We start from the raw sequence: 20,798 nt of genomic DNA, 5'->3' as shown, positions 1-20,798 counted from the left end.
CCCGCCCACTGCCTGCAGCGGAGTCCAGAGGCGCCCACAAGGACTCCTACTGGAGTCCCCTTGCCCAAGTTCACCGCTCGTTTATTAAGGCTCAGTCCCCCCCTCCCCGCCCCTCAAAGCTCCTCTAAAGCCGGAGTCCACCTCGGCGCGCAAGCAACCAAAAGAGGCAGCAGGCACCCTGGGCAGGGGCACAGCAAGCACTCCAGGGGCCGCACGGGGGCTAGCGCTCGCGGGCCCGGGCCCTGCCCATCCCTGGCGGCCTCGCCCGGCCCAGCCGCCCTGGCAGCACGCGGGCACCCGCTCTCCGTGCCCAGGGCGCCGGGCTGGGCGCGCACGGTGACTGTGAGTTAGGGGCCGCGCGCCGGCTCCGCTGCCGCCCTGCAAACCCCGCCGCAACTCCGGACCACTTCTTCTTCTGGGTTACCGGGGTGTGCGGAGGTTAACTAAAACCATTAGTTGTCCGCGGACGAGAGCAACAAAACAAAGACATTTCGGGCTAGAGAGAAAGCTCGAGAGAGCGACTGAGACATGTACCTGAGTGAGACAGATGGGAGAATACATCATGACTTCGCCTTAAAACGCACTTTCCCGGAGATGCCCAAGAAAATCTTCGAGAAGCAAGAATTTCATCTATTCATGTTACAGTCATCTGAGCCCCGCGATGCGATCAATCAGGACAGGGCTCTGCGCTGGATCACCGCAACTTCACAACAAACCCAGTCCTCCTTAAATAGCCAAAGATTCAAGTTCACTCGGCGTGCTAGATTTCCCGGGGTGAAATCCAATCTACACTTTTAACCCTCCTGCAGTCCGAGCGCGCTGGCCGTGCTCGCCGAGGCCGCCGCCGCCGCCGCCGGTGCTGGCTGCTTTTCGCCTGGGTTTGGGGATTTATTTTCTGTTTTGCAGTTGTTGTTGTTGTTGGGGGCTAGGGGGTGCGCGAAGGTTCTGTGTGGGTCGGATTGGGGTGGTGGTTGGTGGTGAAATGCTTTTTTAAAAAAGGCGGGGAGGGGGGCGCAGGAGAGAGGGCGGGAGGGAGAGCGAGGAGAATGTGTCACCGCGCTGGGAAAGTTCAAGGTTACAGCCCCAAGCACTGCGGCAGGATCCCGGAGTGGCGATCGCAGGCGAAACTTTGCCGCGAGCCGACCATGTGTGTGCGCGAGGGGGGAGCGTGAGCGAGTGCGCGCGGGTGGCGGGGCGCGCGCGGGAGAGGGCAGGGGTGGGGGCGGGGTGGGTGGGGGAGCCGGCAGAGGCCGGGGTGAGGGAGGGGGCGCGAGCGCAGGTCTCCCGGGCGGAAGAGGTTCGCGGCGCGCGGTCCCCGGCTGCAGCCGCCGCCGCCCGCGCCGACTCCTCCACGCCCGGCTGCCCGCCCGCCGCCCGCCTCGCCCCGCGTCTGACCCGGCCGAGCGAGGAGGGTGCTGCTGCTGCCGCGGCTGCCCAGAGCCCGGGGGTATCGGAACGCGCTCCTGAAAAATCCCAAACGATAAATCCCGCTCTCCCGCTCGGCTCCAAACTCCTCTCTTTTCTGCTCTGGGCTCTTTTTTTCCCCTCCCTCTCTCGCTTTCTTTCGTTGCAAAACTTGGAAGTTGAAAAATTCACCGGTTCCACCCTCTGGACCCCGCTCGAGCTCTCTCCAAATCAGACTTAAGGATTGTTTTATTATTTAATTACACAATCATCGCTTTACTCCTCCTCCTGCAAACGCGCATTCCTTTTGCACCAGCCTCTCCACACCCCCCGCCCCCCACCTTCCTCCTCCTCCTCTTCTCTCCCTCTCTCTCACTCATTTGTTAAAGCTCTCATACCACTGCAATAGAACCACAACTTTTTTTTTTTAATTTTAAATAGATGATCATTCCGCCCTTTGGGCAAGTCCCGCGCCCTTCCCCCAACACGTACACACCCCGAAAACCCGCCCTGGAAAGAGGTATTTCGGTGCTCGCTGCGGACACTTTAAGCCGCGGGAACCTCCGAGTGAGAGAAGCCCTGAGCCGAACTGAGCCCGAGAAAGGAACGAATGGAAAATTCCCTCACACCCAGGCCGCCTCGGGGCCCAGACTGGGGCGCCGACTCTCGCACCCGGGGCGGGCGCGGTCCGCCGATTCCGCCGGCTGAAAGGAGGAGGGGGAGACGGAGTGGGGGATAGCTGAACGAACTTGGACTTAAATAGTTGGGGCACGCCAGCGCGGGTGGGAACGGGGCCCATCCGGGGTCTCCCAAGCACGGGCCCGCATCCCGGGGCAGCTCCGCACAAGCGGCGCGCCTCGCCGCGGTTTGCCGCCCTCCCTTGGGGGTGCCCGGTGCACGTGGCCTCGCTCGGAGCGGGAGGATCGGGCCGCGCCGCCGCCTCCTGCGCCCTCCTTCTCCTAGTCCTCCTCCTCCCGCGGCTCCTCTGGCTCGCTCCCAATCCCCACCCCTCCCCAGGGCCCGGGGCGCCGGCGGAAAGCGGCTCCCGCGCCGCCGGGGTGCAGGCAGGGCGGGGCCGCAGCGCGCCTGGGGCTGCGGAGCGGGCGGGCGCGCGCGCGAGCGGGGTGCGTGTGTCTCTAGAGCCCTGCAGAGGCCGCCGCACCCGCCTCGCTCCCGCGCGAGGCCCCGCCCTCACCCCGCCGCGAGCCGCGGGCCCCGAGTGAATGAACTTGATTTGGGAGATGTGGAGGCCGGCGCTTTGCCTCGCACTCTTTCCGCGCGCGCGCACACACACACTTACAAACACACACACACACACACCCCGCCCCCCAAATTCCGTTTTTCGGCCAGGGGTGGGTGGGGAAGAGGTGGAAGCAAAGACTGTGCAGACAATGGAGAGAGGAAAAGTGAGTGCCAGGGGCTACGCGTCTATCTAGCTCGGGGGCCCCCGAAGGGGACTCGAAGGCCCCAGCCCGGGGGCGGGGCCGCCCCCACTTCCAGCTGTGCTCTGGAGCCGTTTGGAGGTTCTCCTCTGATTCCCCTTTCCTCTTTTTCTTGCTTGCCTCCTCTTGATTTTTTCCCCTCAACTTTCTCCTATCTCGTTCTCTCCGCTCTTCCCACCCCTTCCTTCCTCCCCCCTCCCCCACCAGCGGACTTGAAGGAACTAGTGACTTTTTCCTTCACCGAGTGGGAGTTATCCACATCAAGCATTTCACAACGACACATCAAGAAAAGTAGGCAGGTTCAAGTCAACCATGAAATGGTCACTTTTTAACCCCGTCCTGTCCTCATTAGGGAAATGCTCAAACACAGTCCGTTTTCAAAGAGCGCTCTTAATGAGGCGAGCCTGCCAAGTCCACCAGCTGCAGCCCCCGTAAACCAAGAGCCTAAAGAAGAAAGGCGGTGGGGAAGGAGGGGGAGTCGAGGAGGCCAGGGGTGGAGGGGGGAGCTTTGGTTCTGGGAAGACAGGTAAAGTCGGGGAAATTTAGAGAACCCCCCGGAGTTAACCCTTTAGGGCACACCCCACTGGGAGCGGCCTCCCTGCTCCTCTGGAGGCAAATCCTCTAGTCCGGGTTCTGACAACGTTAATTTCCTTTGTGTGGGTCATTTATTCTTTTTGAAAAGCCAGAATAAAGTTGACAGTCTTTATAGATGAAAGAAGTGAAGTGACAGTCCGAGTTAATCCGAATAAATACTAATTTCTCTCAGAAATGTTTAGGCAATCTCATCCTAGATTTAAAAAAAAAAAAAAAGCCCAAACATCACTTTGTATTGCACATTCTGCTGCATCCCTTTTCTCACCCTCTTACCAGGTCTGGGGGGTGGGGGTGGGCGCCGGGAAGCGCTACTGATTATACCAGCTTTAACTACTGGAGTTTCCCTTTGAAGAAATATTCAATTTAACCGGGGTTAATTTACCATAAAAGACATTCCCGTTGGCACCAATGCTCTCCTGTCCTTGAACACACCTCTTTGAACGCCTGGACTCTTACAGAAGCCATAATTTCGGGGTCTCTTTAAAAATCAAGCGCCCATCTCTCTTTCTCTCCCTCCCTCCCTTCTTCCCTCCCTCCTCACCACACCACCCCCAGTGAAATCTTGGCACCCGGCAAGTGCTCCGTTTCAGCCAGAGATCCCAGAACCAGCCGCTGTCCCCTGGCAGAAGAGGCCCAGTGCTGAGCCCTGGGCAAGTGTCTGCAGACATCGCCACCCCTCCTCCCTTACTAGTTTCCCTTACCAACAGAAACCCTTTCCTTTTGCCACCCAAACTAGGTCGCCTCCAAAAGTTTCTCATGAGCTTAGAAAAGAAGAATGAAAGACAACTCTTAACACAGAAGAGCCCACAAAAGCTACAGCAGCGCCAGGGGTGATGAAGCAGCGACAGACCCAGGTAAGACCCCCGAAACCTAAAGATGTCTGGTGCCTCCCAGGGGTGCAAACCTCTCCCTGTCTGTAGGGCACTTATGGATGAGCATGGAGGATACTTGGTGGGGGGGGGGGTTTGATTTGTTTCCAAGAAAAAGGAAAACAAGAAAGGAGGGGGAAACTCAAAGGGAGGAAAAAATGAGCAACAGAGACATCGGGGTGCTCAGTATGGGGTGCTCAGTGGATATGGCTTTGACTGTCTTCTTAGGCCTTGCTTGGAACCATGGGTGAAATGGCTGACATCCCCCCAACCTCATCCCCCCAGAACTCTGCTTCTTGTGCAGCCAATACCAGGGTCACTGCAAGTCTTCTCAAGATGAACTCTGAGAGCCTTTTGTAAAGAGGGACTGGGGGGATGTAGAGCGTGACTTCTCTCAGCAGGACACTTCACTGTCTGTGGTTTCAGAAACGCCAATCTTTCAAACACCAGGTAGAAAAAAAAGAGGAGGAAGTGAGAAAGTATATATATAGTATTTTAGCCACTCTCCCTTTTACTCAGCATTTCTGTGCCATGGCATTAAGAGTGGTTTGAAAGTATCTCTGAAAAGCTTCTGATGCTATCAAAGTGGGCCGAACACTTTTTAGACTGGTACTTACCTCTCCTAAACTTCTTCTTTCTCACACACTCACTGAAAGAGTTAAACCAATTTCATTCACCCCAAAATCTGGCTGGAAGAAAGAAATGAAAACCTTCTGTAGCAACAGGAAAATCTGATATTTCAGAATCCCTAAAGACCTCCTCCCTAGATCACCTATTCCCTGCCATCTTATAGAGGAGAAAACTTTTTTTTCTGATAGTTTAATTTCAAGAAGTGCTGGAGTGTCTATCCTTCAGGTGACTGGATTTTTCAAAACTCAGTTGTATATTTGAAAAAGTAATCAGTGTTACCTAATTGGAGCCTTTCACTGACCTCCAGAGAGGAGCATAACATCTCAAGGGTCTTCCAATATTGATTTCCTTTTAATCTTCTCCTTTCTAAAGAAATTCAGTGACAGGGTGTGAATCTTGAGTAGTTTAGGGAAAAGTTCTTAGAGCTTAACAAAGCTGTCATTTTCAATACACTCGATGACTCTTTTTTTTTTTTTTTTTTTTTAGCTCTTGCATGTGACTAGAGGGGTGGCTCAACAATTCCACACACCCTGGCTGCATGGCCAATATCAATATTTTAAAAACTAAATACAAAAGAGACAGATGACCTCCTGACCCCAGGAAACAGGCCTGCAAGACTGCAAGTATCCACTACACCATGCCCAGGGACCTTTTCTTCTTCCAAATGAACCACAAAAATCATACATGTGTAGCCTGGAAAACACAATTTTATATCCACAAGCAAGAACATCAAAAATCCACTCAACAACACATGTATAAACAACCAACAAGTACTGAAATTGTCTGCACTTGATGGGAATTGCAAAATCATGCCCAGCTCTATCAGCCCTTAAACTACTACTGTCAAATTAGGGTAGCAATTTTTCCCTACTACAAAATCCACAACCGGTTAGCTTCCCCACCCCCCATTGCCAGCGCTTTGCCTTTCACTGAAATGAATAAATAATTGTGGACTTTTTTTTCCATCCTCGGGGAGCTGTTCGGTGTCCCCTGAGGACAAAACTAAATGAGAAAAATGACACTGTTGATAATGTCACTACTGAAATGCCTGTACTCGACTGTTTTTAAAAAAATACCGTCCCGCTAAGTGTGCCTACATTTCGGGCACATTTTCAAACCACCACTGAATCTGTATGTAGACTGGCCAGCATTAAGTTTAGCTGGTTTTCACTTCTGTACAGAAATGAGTCTAGTTCATCAACGGACATTCCCAACTTCTGAAGACATTGCTTTCTGGGATTATAAAGTCAGCAGTTGCCCTGTAATTTTTGCATGATTTATTTTAAACTTTGAAAATCACAGTAATAATTGTCTTGGTTCACTCACAATACTTCAAAACTTACAGGCACTTTCACACACAGACTTCTTTGCTGAGCCTGTGAGAGTTGTAGCTATTGTCCTTTTTCAAAATAGCTGACACTTAAAGTAAAACTATACCATCATTTTATTTCTACATGTAAGTTGGTTTTGTTTCCTATCTACATGCACCTTTGTGACATGAAAAAAAAATCAGCTTTAATGAGCTGTTTAGAAAGCTTTTATGCAAAATGGCTAAGTTGTCTTTATATTGTTCATGAAGAAATGTAGAAAGTGCACTGCAAACCAACGTAAACTTTCTGCATCCCATTCTGTAATTCTTTTCTTGAAAACTGCCTTTCTGTTTCAAAACCAAAACTATCATTTGTTTTGTTTGTTTTAACTTTCAAAATAAAATTTAGCCAACAATTGCATAATTACAATGATAGAAAACAAACCGTTGGGCCTATACAAAATACATATTGATATTTTAAGTAAACTTTGTCTCTGAAATACATCTGAAAAAATTTTACAACACACAGTAAGTTAATAAGTTCCAAGGCAATAATATTGTCAAATTGTGTGATGTCACAAGCTCCAAAAGCAAAGTTACAGATGTTCATGACATCACATTCACTCATAATTATGTTGCTGCTGTCTGATCATCTTAAACGGATGACTCTGTCTACTAAAGAATAAAAAGAATTTATTTTGGACATCAAACAATGAAACTGTCACCATTTATTGTATGAAACACTCAGCTAATCAATTTCCTATTAAAACAGCTTTCAACAATACTCAGCTTTAAAATTCATCAGGGCCAGTAAAAACCTTTTCCCAGTGCACAAGAATGCAGTCCCAACCACGTACAATAATTACCCTTCTAATACTTTTATTGCCCAAGTGCTTTTTCCTGTGCTCCCCATCAGTGAGGCAGGAATCTGCAGTATATTGTATCAGTGAATTGCAGTGCTTGACCTTTGCCCACATATGATTTAATAGGGACTTTTCAGCACTGGCGCTTTCTCCATCTCTCATACCATTAAATGAAAACATCAAACCTCAAATGTAAAACTGGAAACCACAACGTTTTGTGTTTCACAACTCTTTGCAGTTTTTACTTAGATTGCTTAAAGGTCAGCTTCTTCGCCTCACCGTGTTCTGCCCCATAGAGTAAATGTACTCAAAAGTCACACTCATTCTGATTTTGATTAAATCTTGAACTCCCCAGATACACACATGCACCCTGCTTATTTACATGTGCATTCTTTCCTAACCACATAAGCATGCGTGTATGACTTTCTGGATTTATTCCATTTTAGGGCTGATTTAAATGTCTGTTCAAGTATGGGTTCACAAGTTAACTTTTTCCCACCCGTTGGAAAGTTAAAACTACAAAGGATGGTGTTATAGGATCCTGTCAAAGAAAGTTAGAGTTAATCTTGTGTATTTTGGCGCCTTTTCCCTGCCAGCTACTGTACTTGGGGGGGGGGGTTGGAGATCTTGTCTGTCCTGTCTCAAGTTCAATGGCAGTTCTTCTAACCAGAGGAGAAGATGGCCATGTTCACAGCACTAATAATAATTCCAATCACGCCACTTCGGCATCTTGTGTCAAAGTCGAAACGGGCTTCCCCGCCCCCTCTTCAACCTGAAAGCTGCCAAGCCTTCACACACTCCGCATTCAACCACAACTTAATGGATGGGATATCGTGCATTAAAATATGTCCCAGACATACTGGCAAAGAGAAGACAAGGGAAGAGGGAGACAGACAGACACATACACGAGCACGCACACACACTTTGTTAGGCAGAGGGGGAAAAATATACTAGAGTAAAAACGACACGGCAGAAAAACAAATAACAGGAGCGGGAAGAAATACATCATAATCTTTTTCTTTTTTTTTTTTTAAGTAGAGGGAAGAGTGGGAGAGGGCTAACAATTCTATCCTGCCACTTCAGGAACAAGGAGGTGGGGGTAACTACACTTTGGAATGAAGAATGATTTTAAAAACTCCAATACACCAATCAGAGCTAAATAAATACACTTTTAAGTGAGAATATGTAACAAATCTGTGCATATTCAACTTAAAGGGAAGAAAAAAATGCTCCAAAAAGAATGGACTACAAGGTACAACTTAAGTATCATTTGTACAGTAATTTTTTCCATCATGGGGAAGGGGGTTAGGGAGATGAAGCAGGAAAAATGCTACATCTCATACTGTTTTGGACTTACAATGTTATCCACGGATTCCCATCATAAAAGTGTGGCAGGTACACTAAAGTTGACAAAGATTTTTTTTTTAAAGCATTAAGGCTGAAAATCCAACATATGGCTCAACCTGTAAAGCAGAAATGACATTTAGGTTCTCTTTACAATGTACAAAGAGGAAAAAAAAAATCTGTGTCTGGGAATAGAAGGGGATGCAAGAGACAAATAAGACAAGCAAATAAAAGTCTTCATTTCAAAGCTACATACCACCGCATTCTATTGCGATAAATAGGAGATGTTGAGTTTATAACAGAACCCTGGCCCGCTGACTTCACGTATCTCAGGTACAGATTTGTGGATTTTTTTCAAGAGTTGTTTTAGTGTCGCTTTTGTATTTTTTTTTTTTAAGAGCGCAATCCAGGAGTAGGCTCTTACTTTTGTTTTTAATGATAATTTCTGCGATGCCACAATTCCTGGCCCGAAGAAGAAAAGGCGGTAAAAGTCAAGTCTAAAAACAGGCAATCCCTCAGCCTGTCTGGATTTCCAGTTTGCTTCCTCTCACTTGGGAGAAGACGTGAGCTTGACTTGAAAGCCGTCCAGAGCGCCGGGTGTGTGTTTGTGTGTGTGTATGTGCGTGTGCGAGTGTGCTTGGTGGGTCTTATTGTTGTTTTAGCAGTGCTCCTCCGGGGGTGAGGGCTGCCTCCCCGCCCGGGCTCGGAGCGCGCTAAGGCTGATGCACCCGGCGCGGCCGGGAGGTCGCGCGCTCTCCTCTTCCCCGCCCTGGGATCCTCAGGGCAGGCGGCGGCGCTATCCGGAACCGCCGGCCATCCGCGCACCCTTTCCGCGCCCGGCCCGGCCTGCCCTCTGCGGCCGCCGCCTCTCCGGCTTTCTCTTTCTCCGACCCAGCCGCCCGGCCCCGCCCCACCCAGGCCGGCTCGGCGCGCGGGAAGCGCGGCTCTTCGCTTCCGCCTGGCGGCGGGAAGGAAACCAAAAGGAGGAGCCGGGGGCGGGCGTGCGGCGATGCATATTCATCAGGGCGCCCGCGGCAGCGGAGGCGGGAGCGGGCCCGAGTGGGTGTGGCGGGCTGCGCGGCGCGGGGGCCCCTCACGAGTGGCGGCTCGGCTCTTTGTGCCGCCGGGCGGGGCCGGAGCGCGGCGAGGGCGGACGAGGAGGGCGGCGCCGCCAGTCTGCGGGGCCGCCAGGCTCCGCGCGCTTTTGTGCTCCCGCGCTCTGGGGCCTCCCTGCGGGCGTGCGCGAGAGCCGAGCCTGGCCGAGCCGCCGCGGGAGACGCGTCACCAAATAATAATGAGACGGGATTGGTGTTCTTCCCTACTTGACGCCGGGTTGCTGGGTCCCGTTTGCCAGGCCTCGTTTGTTTCGTTGTAAAAGGAATTCTGAAATGTTCCTCACTACGTAGCCTTATCATTAAAGCAAAACAACCAGAACACTACCATTTATAGGCATGCAGGTAAATATCGATAATTCAGGGGTAGGTTGAAGAAATAATTTGGAGAAGGGAAGGGCTACCCACTCCAGTATTCTGGCCTAGAGAATTCCATGGACTGTGTAGTTGATGGGGTCACAGAGTCGGACACGACTGAGCGACTTTCACACTGTTCTCTGAAGAAATAATCAACCCCAAAGAAATATGCAACCCAGAAGTAAACACTCTAGGTGAGATGTGCTGGCGGGTTCATGTTCATAAAGCTGTTTGGATGAGTGTTTTTTAAACTTCATGTAGTTTTTGCTTAGTTTTCAAGTAATCCAGTTATTTTGCATTCTAAGCATCTGTAGTGTGGTAAAACAATGCTTAACGGTTAAATCAAGTTCTATAATTCTGATCTAAAACTGAAGTATTAAAACTAAAAATGTAACACCCGCCCAAAATTTACTTAATACTAACCCACCTGTGTTGAGAAAGATTTTATTACAGAGATCCTGGCTAATTATGTAAGCACAACAGACAACAATAGCTTCAAATATCCTCTAAAAACCCTACTCAATTATGTGATTACTAGTGGGACCGGAATAGATCCCAATGAATTGTTCTTATCTTTCTACTAAATGTGAGCCCGTCAGTGTTTTAATCCCAATTATATTTATCCTCAAAGTCCAAGAGAACTTAAACAATATTGTTCAGTTTCTTTGTTCCTACAATACACGTTATAAAACAAAGACATTTTGGCCTCATTATCCAAAAATAATTTTTCTTTTTTTCTCCCTGTTCCCGCATGGTCATACACACATATATACATGCATATATTACATACATATAGTATGTACATATTGTATATATGTTTGTGAATAGTGTACATATCTAATTTCAATAAGTACAAAACTAAACCAGATTGACCTGGGTGAACTTTGGAAAATGCCAAACTTTAAAGTGGGTTATTACCATTTCCCCGTTTCCCTTCAGAAAAAAAGCAACACGGTGTATATCTATACAACTTTGGGAGAGAGGTGAAGGAAACACACATGTATGTAACTCCCCATTTAGCTATAACTTCCTAGGGAAAATTAATTTTTAACATCTATCTTGTTCCAAGTTAGGTAGTTTTAACCACTCGGGTAGTATAGCTACAATTCAGCCTACCCAGGCACAAGCAGATCTGTTTCCATCCTAGGATTTCCTAATAGTAGTTTCATGGTTCATAAAATCACATTTAGCAATAACGAATCAAATATAAAATATGAAAATTCAATACAGCTCAATTAAAGTATATTATTTAGGGTGGTGGAAGGAGTGTTTAAATGAGCAGTGCTATCAAATTATAAGACTTTTACATGTGCCTGAGAAAGCTTCTCTATTGTAATTATTTGAAGTCTATACCAGAATTACCAAAACTTCCCCACATCTATTTCATGCAAAGAAGAAAAGATGTTACAGAGAGAATCCGGTTTTCTTTAGGAAATATCCTAAGACACAAAATGGGAAAAGGAACAGGAAAGAGGAAAGGGAAGAATTTCCTCTGCTCCTAGTGATGACTTGAATGAATATACATTTAGTGTCACCTGTCAGAGAATTTCTTCCTAAGCATATTATTTAGTAATAGAATGTATCATTGTATGTCATGTTCAGGATTATAGATTTTGTCTTTCTATTTGCATGTCATTTGTTTCTTTTGACATGTGAAACTCACGAGAGTACTTACTCCTATACCAATCACTCTTCTGTCTGTCAAATATGTACATATATTATAATTAAATGGTATCTAAGGTTTATAAACTAAGATTAATTTTCAATCATGTCCTATAGAAATCGGTCTCACTAATTTGTAGTCACTTCAGCCGGTTGTTCCCCCTAAATCTTTCAATGGCCTAATGATCGTGGTCTTCTAATCTTCAACACTGATTGATCTTCCAGTTTTCATACTTTCTGATATAAATAAATATGTAGAAATTGGAGTGTTTGAACATAGATGTTTCTTCTTAAATTAAAACTGCCTTGCTGAGAAGTCTTTCCTAATATACCTAAGGTCCAATATCTTTTTATATGTAACTTTTTATAAGTTATAACTAATTATTCATTAAAAAATCAGGAGTATCTAACATTACTTAGTTGTTTAGCCTTCTGACACATCTAACTGAAGTGATTCCAGTAGAAAAGCTTTTTGCTTTTTCCCTGCCTTTCGTTAGAGGCATGGTTCATTCCTTAGAACTTAATAGAAGATTCTCCACTATACTGAAACTTTAGATTTTCTATTTTTTCCTAAAGCCAATTAACTGGTAAAGCAATTTCTGTATTTTTTTCAAATTAAGAATTTTTTTTAGTGTACAAGCAACATCTGCGTGTGTTTATCTGAGAATAATCACTATATAATTATTTCTAAAAGGCATGTATTATTATAATGCTTTATGTCATAATTGAAGTAATTCCTCTACCCCATCTAAACCAGTAATTTTCAGTCATTACTCCAAAGGTGTTTATTTTATCTTACTCCCCTATTTCTCAAAAATATAGGAAGTGTGTTTTTATTTCTATTATTTTTATTATTAAAGGGTACACACTAATTTATTAGACTATTTAGTCTATTATTACACTAGCAAATGTGCAAATTTAATGTATATAATATAGTGGAATATTTACAGTTCCATACTAAATAAAACATAATACCATCTTTTAAAATAATTGAATGATTACATTTTAGAATTAACAGTGCAAAAGGTATAAACCTGTGTAAGCATTCATATTTCATATTACCCCCAGAAAATAGTTTCAATTACTTCTTAATTATTTTAAACATAGTAGTGAAGCTTAAATCAGGACATTTATAAAGTGCCAACTTCTGGCATTTTTTGGTGTTCCATAGCTGAGAGCTACTCCATGCAACTTTTACTGAGTAGAGAAGAATGGATATCTAATATATTATTGTATAAGAAGGATCCCCAAGTATAAATAACCACCTCTGGTGACACTTTATTTTTCAGTAATTATAGCAATCTTTAGCTATACTCCATTATGCCTCTACTTTAGATATTGACTGGGAAAATAAACAGTGTCTTTGCCACAAGACATAGTTGCTCATCATACGGAACTATATCTGTGGAAAAGACTTCAAGAGATTATCAGATAAGGGCTTGCAATGGAGTCAAAACACCACAATGCCCAGGACAGGCACACCAGGTCACTTTCTAAGTACTGAGAGTATGGGTACAAAAATAAATATACACATGCAGTGTTTCTTCTTTCACTAGCTGCATGCTGCACCTGTGCACACATGTATCTGATGACATCTGCTAACATAATAAATCTCAAGTGGTTTGTGGTGTCATCAAAAATCTGAGATGGTGGTGTGGCTCACAGCCTCACCAACCCCAGGCTATGGTCTTGTTAAATTTCACAGGCTAAATAGACACAGACTCAGACTCATTCTGTACATGAACCAGAGGTTTTCAAGAGTGGGTTAAGGTGGTTTACCAAAAGGAAAAAAAAAAAAAAAACAGCCTCTAGTTATGACTCAATGTGTGAAAAAGCTGCTCTCTGATTCAATGGGGATAAATCAAGGCTATCTTCCAGCTTCAAAAAAATCATTTTTATCTCAATTGTTATAAATTCTCAATTTCAAGGTTAAATTCCCAACCTCTCTTAGCCAACTTATGGTTTTAAGACTTACTTTAAAAAAATGAGCAATTAAATCTTCACAACTTGCTTACTCACACTTTTACGTAACTTTAGAATTTCAACCATCAAAATGTCCATGAAAAGAAAACAATAAATTTGAATGAATTTGGGCTTCAGCAATGATTACATTAAGCAAAGAAAAAGCAAATGTTTTCTCAAAAAATTTTCAGGATATTTTGTGCCATATGTAAGGTTTCTGAAACAACAGAATCCCTAAGGTATTTTTTTAAACCATTTTCAAAAAACAGAAGCATCTGGCAATCCAGAAATCAGTGAGGCAACAGGATGCAAGAAAGCGCTAGACAGTCTACTTGGTCCTTCTCTACAATGCTGGCAGAGGACCATCCTGCTTTTTGCTCAGTGGACCATTTTCAATGAGAAAGTGAAAGTCAAGTCTCCTGCATCCACATCCTGGGGCTGATTGTCCTCAGTGTCAAAAGATACTTCTAGATATATCTAGAACATGGTGGGATTATTTTCACTTTCCCACTACTAAAGAAGATCAATAACCACATTTTTTTGGATTTATTCCCCAGCTAAGAAAGTCTAGATGCAGTCCAGGGAGGAGAGGAAAAATGCAATCTTTCTATAGACATGCATTGCATATTTATTATGGGGTTGGATACTACCCTGCAAAGACGGATAGATTTTTGAGAATTTCTGCATTTTGAGAATTTTCTGCATTTGTGATAAAAAGACCTTCTATTCCTTTGTGCTAATATTCTCCTCTAAATTTGTTTATAAGAAAGTAACTTTCCCCCAGGGTATCTTGAAAGCCTTCAAATAAACACATTAAATAACAACCTTTGGTTTTCTGCTCACTTTATGGGTAGTTGATGTGGATTTATAGAATGAAAAGAGTGCTGATAGAAAGCAAAGGAAAATGTAATTAGGGACAATAAATTACCCTTTCTATCCTACCACCCAGCAAAAGCAAAAAAAAAAAAAAAAAAAAACCCTTGTATATTATATTCAGAAGCCAAACTAATAATGTTGCGAAACTTTTGATACCACTCTACTTCATGATGTGGGAAGTATTTTTATAAATAACCAGTTTGGGGGAGGAGGAAGAATAGTACTAATTAGGTGGGAAATTGCAGGCACGTGGAGTTTACCTACGTGCAACTAAACACTGTCTGTTTTTAACAAATTATTGGTTAGGAATGGTTGACAAGCAAATACAGTGATCAGGACAGAAATATAAGTTTTAAGAACATAATTTAATATCAATCACTCTCCCTTTTTCTCCTTTGTCTGGTACCATTCTGACCCATTCTTAATATTTCTTTTATTATGTTTTTATTTTTGTTGTACAAGCAAAAAAAGAGCAGAGAGATTTTCAGTGAATAATTAGCAAATACAAATGACATCCTCCTACAGTCTCATCACCTATAAATTTGTTTCATTTGTACATATTCCAATCCAGTATTTGCTTTGCTTCCATGCACATACTCTGTGTGCATGGTTATAATAATAAGGTGGATAGAATTTTGTCTTTTAACTTTTCCACTATTTCTATCATTGACACTAGTGAAACACAAAACTTAAAATATTAAAACTAGAAGACACTTTTGGGGCTTCCAGACAAGAGACAGAGAAATGAAACCAGCAACATCCTGCATATTGCCCTCTCATATTTTTAATGTTGGATGTCACTGTCAATATTTTAAAGTTGGGATGTCTTCCTTGAAAATCCAAATATCCTCCTGCCCTTGAACATGTGGGAAGGAGAAGAGACACTCTGGGGAGGAGTGTTGCACACAGGTTGGAGCAGAGCAGCCGCTGCCCCCCCGCCACTCCCACCCCTGCTAGATGGCACGTGGTCTCCGCAGCCCCCACCACTCCCTGTCCCCTTATGCTAGTTACCAACTCGCCTCTTCCTCCCCCTCTTCTACAACCTTTGATCTCAGCCGAATGCTCTTCTTACAGTTGAAAACTGGAAAAGGAGTTTCAGAGAGGTAAAGTGACTTGCTCAGGGTTACAAAGCTAATGAGTATCATTGCTCACACTGTAAAAGAGACCTCCTGACTCTAAAAGAAGCACCCTGTGTATTCACCCTCATTCCCAAGCATGTGGGCAAGTGGGATTCTGGGTGCCAGTCCGAAAACCTCACCAGAATTTCCTTGAGCACAACCTCCTTTACAGACTGAAATGTCCCAGGTCAGCCACCTGCCACCTATTTGCTCCAAGTCACAATTAACATTTGATGTGCACAAGCCAGACATCTGCACCTCCATAAGTCCTGGCCCTGCTCACAGGGACTCCTGTTCTTTCTCTTATTAAAAACAAATTATCAGAATGCAAGCACAGGAAGCTGATCACTTAAGGAGGTAACATTCAATCTGCTGCTGTTAATAAAAGTATTACCTAATTAAAAAGTAAAAAACTTTATGATATTCTTATCAGACCTATCTCATAGAGATATGATGAAGTACCAATACCCTAGCAAAGAACCACTTCCTAGAAAATATAAAACTCCTGTATCTGTACAGAGACTATTTTTAGACTGTTAAAACAGGACACATGGTTCAACCAAGAACCTCTGTGTGTGTGTGTGTGTGTGTGTGTGTGTGTGTGTGTGTGTGTGTGTGTGTGTGTGTATGAATTTGAGATTTTGGAAAGTTTTACAAATGTTTTAGAAAATGAATCATTGTTAGCTGTGGTTTAATAAATGGGCTTTATGAAAAATAATAAAAATGTAGACCATTTAAGAATGCCTAGTGTTTATATCTGTGTGGACAGTTCTTAGAAATTTACCTAGAAAGAGGGACATGAAAAACTAACTGCTGTGTTTTCACTGCCTTTAAGTGTCCCATGCAGTTTGCACTTGTTTATAGTGCTTTGACCTCCAAACAGAACACCTACTCTCTAGGTTTTGCTCCCAGTGGGAGAAGGACTTACGAACACACAGACAACGTCATGGAGTCACATGTAAATAGTAAATAATTGAGAAGCTCATGCATTATGTACTTATTGAGTCTACAGTTACTTTCTGGCAGACACGAAAGTGATCTAGATTCAATCAGGCTTTAGGCTCATTCACAGAAATGGTCTTTTTTGAAAATTGTTATTTTGTATTGGAGTATAGTTTTTTTTAATAATATTGTGTTAGCCTCAGGTATACAGCAAAGTGATTCAGGTATACATATACACCTATTCTTTTTCAGATTCTTTTCCCATATAGGTTACTATAGAGTACTGAGTAGAGTTCCTTATGCTATACAATAGTTCCTTACTGATTATTTTTTTATAGTAGTGTCTATATGTTAATCCTAACCTCTTAATTTATACCACAGGGGAAAGGTGGGGGAGGGAGGGATAAATCAGAAGCAGTATTAATGGCTCTTATTCTGGCCAAAGCAGCATCTTAGTTGCACATCAGTAAGGAGGCCAGACTCTCTGGGCCCATTTTCCCTTCCCCTGAGGACCAGATAGGCACTATTCTTCTGGAGTATTTTAAAAAAGTATCTGCAAACTGAATCCTCTCCTTTGCTGTGACCAACCGCAGCACCTTAGTTAAGTGAGGTCTCCCCTATGGCAATAGTTTTTCCCGTTAGGTTAAAATGAGAGTCATGACAAGTGATAATGATTACCACTTACTGAGGCCTAACTATGGCTGTGCTCTCTGCTCAGAACGTCATATATATTATTTCAGCCCTTTGAAAGATGCAGAACCTGAGGCAAGGAGAGGTTAAGTCACCAATGGAAGGTCAGGGTGTTCCTAATCTCAGGGTTTCTAATTCCAAAGCCTGTGGCTATAGCAGACCAGTACTTGCAGCAAGAACAAGGGCTAGACTGTAGCCACCGAGGTGAGCCTGGCTGCATCACAGGAGTTTGCCTTGGGATGTTTTAGGAGTATTCCTTAATGCATTTTTATCACTCTTCTTTTGAAATTGCCTTTAGTGCCCCAGGCACATTCTTCTTAAAATATTATCAATGGGATAGATCTTCCTCCTTTGAATGTGGATTTGAGTTTTGGATATGACCATGATTCATTCAATACCCTGTAGTGATTAAAGAACTTATCAAGCTGGGTAAACCAGTTTGGGTTGAAAATAAGGCGAGATGGAATGTAACAAGATGATTTTCATACTCCAGCATGTTCTGAAAGTAATGGGATAGAGGCTTTACACTTAGACTTAGAGGCACTGAGGTTTGGGGTTCAAATCCTGACTTAGTCACCTAAAAGCTATGTGATTCTGGGCAAGACATGTAATAATTCTTAGCCAAAGTTTCCTCACCTTCAAAAAATGTGTAAGAAAATAATCCCCACATCAGGATTACTGTTTGAGAAAAGAATATCTAAAAATACTCTGCATCAGAATATGTAGGAAGGTGTCTGAAATTTAGTCCTCTCTCAGTAAGTATTTTCTGAATCCATCAGATTATTATTTGTCTCTGTCCTTGTCCTTCCAACGTGGCGAGAGATGATAAGCAAAAGTTAACAGAGTTTGTGATAATGACGGGACTTCAGAGCCCCCTCTGAGTGCCTCTGGGCCTAGTATATAGCATTTATTTGCAATTACACTTGAAGAATCAAGAGTGATGCTTCTAGCTCTCTGATGCTAAGGGAGATGGATTGAAAGGAGGCTATAATGTGAGTTTGGCAGTTTCTGTCTCAAGTTTACTCCTAGGTGATCTCTAGAAAGGTATGAAACAGAGCAACCTATTAATCAAATGCTCTTTCCGACACAAAGTGCCCTTTCCAGCTAAAGGTGAAACAAGGGGAACTGCTCTTGTGCTCAGGAACAGTTTCCAAACAACTGGCTTAGTGGCAGGCATAGAATGATGCTGCCCAAATGGGAAGCACTGAGAACATCCCAGAACCCATGCGTATCCTTGGTGTCACTGATCAACTGAATGAGATGATGTAACTTTTAGGCAACAAAAGAGCACCTGCTATTTCCAGAAGACAGGGTGTGAATAAACCAAACAATTTTCTAGCATAGAGGAAAGAGACTTGGAATGGGGAATGGAGCAGAGATAGAGAGTTTGTGTGGTCATATTCCAAATTCATATACCTGCTAGGCTTCCCTGTGAGGTCAAGGGGTGGTCTGAGAATTCTGGAAACCTTGAAGGAAGATGTTTATTGAAAGAAGGAAAGAGAAGTTGTGCAAAGCTTTTTACTACATACAATCAGGGGCATCTAGCAAAGAGTAGTGACAGGAGCAGCCTCTGAGGGCTGTAGAGCTCTGGCAGCTGATTTAGAATCACCCTGGGTTCTCCCTTGCAGCATTCTGCAAGTCTGAATACTTAGGGCCATGTTTTTCATTTCAAGATGACATGTTCATTTTCACACTGTAACCCTTAATTAACCATCTTAACTCATTCAATGCTGTGTTGTTGTTTTGTCACCAAGTCATGTCCGACTCTTTGTGACCCTATGGACTGTAGCCTGCCAGGCTCTTCTGTCCATGGGATTTCCCAGGCAAGAACACTGGAGTGGATAGCCATTTCCTTCTCCAGGGGATCTTCCCAACCCAGGGATTGAACCTGCATCTCCTGCATTGCAGGTGGATTTTTTACTGTCTGAGCCACTAGGGAATCCTTAATCTTCATACCCATCCTATAAGAACAGATACAATATTGTTTCCATTTTACAGATGAGAAAATTAAGATATGGAGAAACAAACTTACCTAACCAAGGTCAATAGCTTCCAAGTTTCAAAGGTAGGTTTTGAACTTAGGCAGTCTGTGCCAGGCCCTTGGCTCTTCACCACCAATTTCATGCAAATGTTTTCCTCTCCCCTGCACACTCTTTCCCCCAGTACAGTGACTTTTTGCCCAACTTTAAAATCTCTCCTCTTTACCTGTAGGGCTCATTCTAGGCCCTACAACTCCCTAACAGGAAGCCATAAGTGTGGGTACAACCTAGCACAACTACAGAGTGACACTAAAGGCCCAAGAAGACTTAGTCACTAAGGAGAAAAGACTCTTCAGCATCTTTGTCTTCATTCTTTGGATCTCTAAAGAGGGAGACCTAAGTGACTACCTCCCTCTCTCTTCTCAGCTTTTGAAAAATAAACAATCATCCAATCATTCAGTAGAATATTATATAGCAAGGAAAAGAACAAACTTTTCTACAACAGGCATGTAGAAAAGTGCACATAATAAGTATGTATTAATAGCTAGGTGGATTACCCATACTACCACTGTACATTTTAAGAAATAGAAAATTACTGGCAATTAAAAAAACCATATCCCATTCTCTGCCAATTACTACTCCCACCATCCTTCCCAAAGACAGCACTATTTTCATCTCTAACAATACAAAGTTGTATTGTCTGTTTTTGCACTTTATATAAAAAGGAAGCATATGATATTTACTCTTTTATGTTTGAACAGTTTTGTTCAACATTTCATGTGAGAGCTCTTCCTGCTGTAGCAAAAAAACAAAGTTGTTTTGTTTTTCCACACTGTGGTATGGAATTCTATTGTATGCACAAACACCATTTATCTATTGTATACTTGACAACCACTGGGTTGTTTCCAGGTTGGAGCCAATACAAATAAAAGGAATAGAAGCATTCTTCTACATGCTTTCCAGTATATATATGTATGCATACTCTTAGGTGTACACCTAGGAGAATTTCTGGATTATGAAGTAGCCTATGAAAATTTTTAGTAGATAATGACAACAAATTTCCAATGTGATTGTATTAATTTACACTTCTACCAGGTATAAGAGAGATTTGGTTGTTTCACATTTTCACCAACACTTTGTATCGGTTCCTTTTTATTTCTGGAGAGTAGAAATATCTGAATGTGGTTTCTTTTTTAATTTTTTTAAACTTTTAAAATTATGTATTTATTTGTGGCTGTGCTGGGTCTTCATTGCTATGAGGGCTTTCTCTAGTTCCAGCAAGTGGGGGCAACTCCAGCTGTGGTGTATGGGCTTCTCATTTGGTGGCTTCTCTTGCTGCAGAGCATGGGCTGTAGGTGCTCAGGCTTCAGTAGTTGAAACATGTGGGCTCAGTGGTTGCGACTCACAGGTTCTAGAGTACAGACTCAGTAGTTGTGGCATTACCCCATGGCATGTGGAATCTTCCCTAACCAGGAATCAAACCTGTGTCCCCTGCTTTAGCAGGTGGATTCTTCACCACTAGAAGTCCCTCTCAGTGTGGTCTTAATTTACACTTTGAAGTTGATTAATGAAATTAAGCTGCTTTTCACCTGCTCACTGACCATTTGGATAGTCTCTTTTGTGAAATGTCTGTTCAAATCTTTGA

The 20,798-nt window shown here is 43.6% G+C and overlaps 1 protein-coding gene and 1 long non-coding RNA gene across 20 annotated transcripts in view; one reads left to right on the top strand and one right to left on the bottom strand.

Moving 5' to 3' along the window:
- The window catches only part of NFIB (nuclear factor I B), a 465,570-nt gene that overhangs the window by 239,882 nt on the left and 204,890 nt on the right, over positions 1 to 20,798 (bottom strand). For 14 of the 19 annotated variants that reach the window (XR_014076781.1, XM_081570160.1, XM_081570190.1 and 11 more), the window contains exon 1: positions 535 to 701. The exons of the other annotated variants lie outside the window; for them this stretch is intronic. Coding sequence is in view for 13 of the 14 variants with exons in the window: in XM_081570160.1 (XP_081426286.1) it covers positions 535 to 564 (30 nt within the window). In the remaining variant the exon portion in view is untranslated. Of the gene's footprint in view, positions 1 to 534; positions 702 to 20,798 lie in introns of those variants that run through there. 19 annotated transcript variants of the gene reach the window in all.
- On the top strand, positions 826 to 6,958 carry LOC145538349 (uncharacterized). Its single transcript, XR_014076789.1, has 3 exons — positions 826 to 878; positions 4,177 to 4,294; positions 5,426 to 6,958. It is a non-coding gene; the product is annotated as an uncharacterized LOC145538349 (long non-coding RNA).

This window comes from Giraffa tippelskirchi, chromosome 1, assembly GCF_054371585.1.
Source record: "Giraffa tippelskirchi isolate mGirTip1 chromosome 1, T2T-mGirTip1v1.2.pri, whole genome shotgun sequence".
Lineage (NCBI taxonomy): Eukaryota > Metazoa > Chordata > Mammalia > Artiodactyla > Giraffidae > Giraffa > Giraffa tippelskirchi.
This window is presented reverse-complemented; position numbering and strand designations above follow the sequence as displayed.